Source organism: Saimiri boliviensis, chromosome 19, assembly GCF_048565385.1.
Source record: "Saimiri boliviensis isolate mSaiBol1 chromosome 19, mSaiBol1.pri, whole genome shotgun sequence".
In the NCBI taxonomy this organism is placed as follows: domain Eukaryota; kingdom Metazoa; phylum Chordata; class Mammalia; order Primates; family Cebidae; genus Saimiri; species Saimiri boliviensis.
The window spans coordinates 3,739,401-3,747,568 of NC_133467.1; the positions used below are offsets into that span (position 1 = coordinate 3,739,401).

The following is an 8,168-nucleotide window of genomic DNA, read 5'->3' on the forward strand; positions in this document are numbered from 1 at the left end:
GATTGCATGTAGATTCTGTTGGGGCATCTAAATATCATCAGCCTGTAGTCCAGTGAGTTTAGGCACCATTACTGGAGCTTATGCCCAGCATGGCAAGCTAAGTATACAACCTTCCCTGCAAAGATGTTTGTGTCCTAATGCCTGCGACATGTGAATATATTACTTTTTGTCACAAAAGAGAAGTTGATTATCCTAGATTATCCTGATGAACCGGATGTAATTATAAGGGGGAGGAAGAGGGGTTAAAGTCTAGTAGTAGGATATTTGAGAATTAAAACAAGATGTTGGAGTGATGTGAGAAAGGGCTCAAACCAAGGAATGTAGGTGGCTTCTAGAAGCTGAAAAAGGCAGGGGAAGAGATTGTCTCCTCAAAGCCTCCAGAAGCAGCCAGCCCTGCCAACACCTTGATTTTGACCCCATGAGACTGATTTTGGACTTCTGGTCCTGATATGGTTTGGCTGTGTCCCCACCCAAATCTCATCTTGAATTGTAGCTCCCATAATTTCCATGTATTGTGGGAGGTACCTGGTGTGAGATAATTGAATGATGGGGTTGGTTCCCCCGTGCTGTTCTTGTGGTAGTGAATAAGTCTTATGAGATCAGATGAGTTTATATGGGTTTTCTTCTTTCGGTTGGCTCTTTCTTTCTTGTCTGCCACCACGTAAGATGTGCCTTTCAGCCACTGTGATTGCGAGGCCTCCCCAGCCAAGTGGAACTGTGAGTCCATTAAACCTCTTTTTCTTTATAAATTACCCAGTCTCAGATATGTCTTATCAGCAGAATGAGAACAGACTAATACAGGTCCCCTGGACTCTAAGATAATAAATGTGTGTTGTTTTAAGCAACTAAGTTGGTGGTAGTTTTTCACAAAAGCAATAGTAAATGAATACATCTAGGGAACTCCCCTCCTTAAAACCCTGCCTAAAAGAAGGTAGGTAAGTAATAGAATAGGCATACATTTTGAGACAAGAGTAAGAAGTTCATATGCAAATGTGGGTTATTCATCCTGGACAATAACCTTGACCTTTCTGAGTCTCTTTGCTACTGATAGTACTGATAATACCTATCTCACAAGGTTACTGTGTGAAACTAAAAGAAAATATAACAAGCCAACACATCTTATGTAGGATTATTTATTTTGTTTCCTTTCTCCTCATTTGACATTCACAGAACCATGGTTAAAATAATAATATGCGAGATCTTATGGACAATACTGTCATGCAATCAATGGAAATGTCTGTGCAAAGATATGAGATTTATTCTGCAATATTATTGAATACGTACATTGTACAAGAAATCATAGATGGGTGCTGAGGGAATACAAAACTTTAATCAGACAGTATAAAATTGTTAATTCTGGATAATTAACATGATGAACGTGTGTGTGGAATAATTGTAAGACTGAGAATAAAGGCAGGTGGGAAAGTTAAAGATCACGTTTAACTCCATCAATATATATAATTTTTATTTGTCAATTACAAAACTAATTTAAAAAGTAAAGGGAAATTGACAGAATCACAGAAGATATTTCTTTTTATTTTCAATTTATGGGCCAAGTTACTGACAGAAATTATATTCATAAACCACTTTAGAGCGATAATGTTTTGGGGAACTGGACACTGCAGTCAGCTTCCTAGTTTAAAAAGTAACGTGGTTCTTTGTCCTGGAAATTGCAGTAAAAAGTTTAGGAAACTCTTTTAAAAAGTATAGCCGGTCCAAGCATGAGAGGACAAGGGTGGCTGTAGATAGATGGAAGAGTAAACATCAGTGGGGTTATGGCTGTGCAGAGGAGACGGGGTGAAGAGGGTCAGAGGAACAGCTTTCAAATCTCGTAGCCTGAAAGAATGATGTTTCCACTCATGGTCATGCCAATGTATTAAAAAAAAAAAAAACAGGGTTAGGAAAATCAATTTTAAAAAAAAGTTTAGAAATGTGTAGAACATTTAGACATGGTTTGCTTAACTTTACTGTCAAAGGTCATAGTATTTTTATAGGCCTATTCAAAGACAATATAGATCATTTAAATCTACATGAGTCTCCTCTGTTAGCCTAGGAAACTACTGCTGTTTCTACTTCATTATTAAAGGTAGGATAAAAAAGTTAATACAAATTTCATTCTGGTACTTCATAATTTAAGCAAAAGTATCATATTTTATCTTGATGCAAGTGCTAAATAAGGCTTACATTTTTTAAAAAATATGCTGATTTAGATTGTATGACATCTAAGTGAGAATGTCATGAAAGATTTGTGGAAAAAACAGTAACATTTAAAATAATTGAGCATTTTAATCTAATGATACTGAAAATGCTTCAGGCATATGTGTCAGAAAGTTTCTGAGAATTATCTCCTTGGTTATTATTCTATGAGATAGTCAATATTTTTATTCTTCTTTTAAATACAAGGAAACTAAGACTCAAAGAGGTTAAATAACTTGCTCAGTTTTACTTATTTAGAAAGGGGAAGGTTTGGAGTGAGACTGAGTGGGGGCAACTTGGTATTTAAGTGGTAATGATAGTTAAATCTGTTAAATTTAGTTTAACAGGTGAAATGACAGAGAAAAATGGAGCTGAGAACTGAGGGGCCTAAATGTTCATTTATTCAATAAATATTTAAATACTTTAGTGACTGTTGAATGTACAGCAACACCTATATTTTAAGAATAGAAAAGGGACATGATCTAGGGAAGAAGATTTAATGCAATAAGCCAGAGAAGAGCTGGCTTATTCCAGAGTGGCATGGAATTTCCTTAAAAACACTGTTCACAGACTTTTGGGAAAAAGAAGGATTGATCAAGAGGTCAGATGACAAAGAGAGGTTAAGGAGAATGAGGAGCAGTAAGATGCTGTGAAATCTGTTAAGATGGTCACTTGCACAGGTCACAGCAAAGGAGACCAGCAAGAATGAGATTAGATGAGCAGAACCGTTCACCACCAAACTGCACTGATTGTTACTTGTCTATATTATGTTCCTATTCAAATTATAATAGGAAAAGAAAGATTCATTTTTTTTTTTACAATGTCTTCTTAGATTTATATCATAGAGTTACATAAGCAGTTTATTTTAGGACTAAATCATTTAAAAGTTAATTTTCTTTTTATAAACAAATGGGAAGAGAAAATTATATTTTCTTGATTCTTCTTTGCCTCAAGTCACTGCTATATGAGGTTCAATTTATAAAGCAATGAGCCTGAGTTTTGTATGGTTCATCAATTATTTCTGAGAGCAGTTCTCATAGAGAAGTTAGAAATGATTTGAGCAATGGTAATACCACTGAAATGTGTCTGATCTCCCAAAGTCGCTGCTTGGAAATACAATGCTCATTTGGATGTGTAGTTCTTGGTATGCTTGTTGACAAATCGGACGCATTACTTGCTAGTCACACTTCATGATTGTCTATCCTGTATGTATTTCTTTGCGTTTTTTTTAGAACATGTACTGTCATTGATAGTCAAAGAAAAATCTGCTTTAGTAAAATAAAATATTTCAAAGTTCAAGATTTCTCATGTAATAAAGATGTCTTTTCTTATGTTTTAAAACTAAATATCATTTTTCACTTTAATGAATTCATATACCTCAATGAACTAATTAAAATTATAGCATGATATGAAAGTATTATATAAATTAAAAAATCAGCTTTTGGGAGGTAGAGAATGTTTAAATCCGCATTGTAATCTCACAGTCCTCATCATGTTTGTTATTTGATCTGCTGCAGTTTTCCTTTACTGTAGCTGACTTTTTTTAAAACACAAAGATAATCATTTAATTGACCTCTTCTCCTGTGTTTTACATTTCTGTCTTGCCATTGTGTATCCACAGCATCTGTTAAACTGTTGTCCCGAGCTAATCTTTCCTGTCTTTACTGTCTGGTCAAGACCTCAGTATTCAATGCAAAAATATGCAAGGCAGAGTAGCAGTCATGGGAGACATTAATAAACTAAGTAATATAATTTTAAAAAGAATATTAACTGAAATCTATTTACATCTTTAGCCAAAATTTTTTTATTAACTTTTTGTAGCTCAATGGAATACCACAGTCGGGGTAGTACGATTCTATTAGTAACACCACAGTCTGGGTAGTCGAATGTTGATACAATGAGAAGAATGATTCTTTGTAAATTCTAGCATTTTTTAAATGTACAATATTTGAGATGGTGTTAAGATTTTCTTAATATTTTGGATCACTAATGCCTAATTAAAAAATGGAAGAAACACAAATTTAAGTTTTATGGGTCTATTACATCCAAATACATTTTAAGCATTGCATACAAGATTATTGACTATTTTATGAGGGAGTGGCTCAATATCTTTTATGATATATTACTAGAATAAATTGTCAAAGCCATGGTATAAATTAAAATGTATTTAATTATGTTATATTGCAGCCATATCCAAATTTCAAATATGGATAACTTGTACCCTCCTATTTATAAACTAATCTGAATAGAAAAGGAAAAAGACAAAATTCTCACCAAGCCAATCAGTTTTTTTTTTCCTCAACTCATAACAAGATTATTTTTATTTATTTTTTTCATGACAAGGTATCTCCCGCTGCATGGTCAGTTTAATTTCACATCTTTTTTTTTAAACCCTTAACTTGCGAAATTTAGTTTTCTAAAATGGAGAAGGTGAAAGACAGTTAAAAACTATGCACTTTTCTTGCAAGTATTATAAAATACTTGACTTGATTCTTACGGATATTCAACCATTCAATTTTTTGACAGGTTAAATGGGTTTCTCCTAATATGTAGGTTATTACTGAAGACTCTCTTTTTTAACAGTTTTAAGAATGCAGGAAGTCATCTAACATGTGCAGGGAATCAGATAGTAACCATATCTTCCGTTGAATTTATCATTCTTTGACTACTTGAACCCTTTTAATTTAATTTTATTTGTTTATTTATTTATCTATTTGTTAGATGGAATTTCCCTCTTGCCCAGGCTGGAGTGCAATGGTGCAATGTCGGCTCACTGCAACCTCTGTCTCCCGGGTTCAAGTGACTCTCCTGCCTCAGCCTTTCAATTGGCTGGGATTACAGGTACCCATCACAATGCCTGGCTAATGTTTTCTATTTGTAGTAGAGATGGGGTTTCACTGTGTTGGCCAGGCTGGTCTCAAACTCCTGACCTCAGGTGATCCACCCGCCTGGGCCCCCAAAGTGCTGGGATTACAGGTGTGATCCACCGTGCCCGGCCTGAGCCTTTTAATCTTCTGATTAGTGGTGCTTAGACTTGACTTACAGACTGGCTACAGGAAATTCAGAAATGTCATGCATACACTAATTTTCAATTAATTGAATTTTAGAAAATACGCTTTACGCTAAAGAACATGACACAAGTTGTTAATCTGGATGCATCTTTGTTGATTTCCCACTGCTTACCTAGAAGTTTAAAATTCTGGCCTGGCAGTATGTAAACGGTTTCTCTAAAACACAGGTGTTCCTGTTTCTGTTTACCCTCTCAGACACACTGACTGCCTCTTATTCCCTGACAGTTCCACCGTTTTATAATTATTCCTGTTCAAGAAATTTCCTCTGCTTGGAATTCTCTACCCGGTTTCCGTCTTCTGGCGTTTCTCAAGCCTTTGGTGTTCTCTAAAGAACCAACCTCTCTATAACCTTCAGTTGGTAGCACTGTGCTGCTACTGATGTTTCCTACTGCAGTATCCAGTGTACCAGTCTTTTTTCTCATCTAAGGTAGAGATATAGTCTTGTATGTCTCACAGTATATGGCATGGTACCTGGCACTGTATGAATGTCTAGTGAATATTTGCAAAAAGAATAAATGAAATGGATAGGTACAAAAAAACAATGAGTAAAACTAAGGAACATACTGAAAAAAATGAGTACCAAAAGTGAGGAAGAGATTATTAGTAAAATTATTAATGACAGTGATCTGTATTATAAACTGCTATCATGTGTGACACACTGCATACAAACTTTATCTAATTTCATTCTTATAAAAATTCTAAGATCCTCCTTATATATGTGAGAAAATGAGCTCAGAGAGTCATTTCCTTCTTCCCAAAAGTTACTTAGTTTAAGTGGTGGAGAAAGAATTCAAAGAGGTTTAACGGATTCCAAAATCCATGTTTTTTCACAATTTAAAATTTCAAATTATGTTGCAACAAAAGAACAAAAGTACAAGCGTTATTCCGATGACCCATGAAATGATTGCTTTTTAAGGAAGCTAAGCACTGTGAGAATACTACAACGAACAGGTTTATACAGGATCATACCTTAATACTGTTATTTGTAGGTCCAGATGTGGTGACAAATATTTAATTAGAAGAGTATATGAAATACATGTTAAAAACAGGATTTGTGCAAACTCATTAGGCAGGCTTCAAGCTTTGTAATGACATAAGTGGCATGTGGATTATGGTTTATTTTAAAAGACGTGTCAACCCAATCTTCTGGGGGCAAGGGAAAGAAAGTGGAGAAAGAGAAAAAGAGAAATGGAATACGTAGTTTTTGCAAATTTAACTCTGTGATTTCACATACTTCAAGCTGTTTATTCTGTGGGACTGTTCTCTTACAAGTTAAATATACACATTCATAAATATTGCATATTGCCTAGTGTCTGTTTAAACTTTTGCAATTCATTCATTTCCAACAGCTCTTCTCTCTTCAGCATTTGTCTTTTTCAGTTTTTCTGTCATAAGTTTCTTATATATATTACAAAACAATTCAGAGGTCCCTTTTTAAAATTCTATCAAGTTTTTAAGCTAGGAATAAGAAAAATGTCCAGTGATCTTTCATGATATAACTTTAAAAGTAGATTGTACTCATTGTCCTATGAAAAGATCTAATTCTTCCCCAGATAAAATTCAATATAGACTCTCAATATAGAATAGAATAGAATAGAATAGAACAAAACAGAATAGATTAAAATTCACTTCTAAAAGAAAAATGGAGGAATGTTGTTAGAAAATACTTCATGAACTGTATTTGATTTTGACTGTAATAGTATGTAACTATATATCATCTCTCCTTTAAAGGTGGTAACCTAAAGTGGGCATTGAAATTTTTTACTCATAGTTACATGACAAGCAAACTTTATAAATTAATAACTACTGGACGTCGAATTGAAGATCAGGTCTTTTAAAGTCCAGATAAACTTTCTACTACACTTAGGCTGAAAAGTTCACTGTCTAGAAATGTGGCCTAGGTTAGCAAAGGCATGCAGACCCAAAGACAGTGCTATACATGCATCTTTTTATAATCACGATGTGTTTAGAGAGCCATATGTTAAATCCAAAGGCTTAATAATTTTGAATTATATTTTAAGTTACACAACATGTTTTGTTTTACCTTTTTCAGCTTTTTGTTTTGAGATAATAATATATTTATAGGAAGATGTAAAGACAGAACAGAGAGGTTTCAGACCCTTTGCTCAGTCTATCCCAGTGGTTTTCATTTTATGTAATTACAATACTGTAACAAACCAGTAGCTGACAGTGGGGTGTATGTGTTTGTCCTTTATCATTTTATCACATGCGTAGATTTATATAACCACCAATGAAGTCAAGACACAGAACTACACCATTACGGCAAAGATCTCCCTCATGCTATGCCCTTAGAGTACCCTCTCTCTATCATCCCTGACCCCTGAAAGCCACTCAACTGTTTTCATCTCTGTTTCTTTGTCGTTTTGAGAATATAATAAAAATGCAATCATACCATACATGACCTTCTGAGACTGGCTCTTTTCACTCAGCGTAACGTTCTTGCGATTAATCCGCATTTTTTCGCATGTGACTAGTCCTTGCCTTTTCATTGCTGAGTAGTATTTCATAGTATGTGTGTGTCACTGTGAATTTAACCATTCACTACTTCAGGAAACTGGTTGTTTAGGGGTTTTGATCTAAGTCAAATAGAGCTGCTGTGAACAGTGTAGGTATTTGTATAGACATACATTACATTTATGTGGAATAAATGTGGAGGATTACAGTTGCTGGGTCCTATGCTAAGTGTATGTTTGTATGTGTGTTTGTGTTTATGTGTACTTAAGAAACTCCCAAACTATTTTCAGAGAGGCTATCACTTTATATGTTGCCTGCAATGTAAGAGAGGTGCACTGTTTGTGCATCCTAAGCAGATTTCTCTTTCGTCATTAAAGACATTTTTATCTGTTCTAATAGGTCTGTGGTGATAACTCATCTTGATTT

At 34.6% G+C, this 8,168-nt stretch overlaps 1 protein-coding gene across 1 annotated transcript in view; it reads right to left on the reverse strand.

Annotated features, from left to right (window-relative positions):
- Positions 1–7,744, reverse strand: part of RGS21 (regulator of G protein signaling 21) — a 30,745-nt gene extending 23,001 nt beyond the window's left edge. The window contains exon 1 of the mRNA XM_074390175.1: positions 7,681–7,744. Coding sequence (XP_074246276.1) covers positions 7,681–7,744 — 64 coding nt within the window. The remainder of the gene's footprint in view (positions 1–7,680) is intronic.
- Positions 7,745–8,168: the final 424 nt, after the last annotated feature.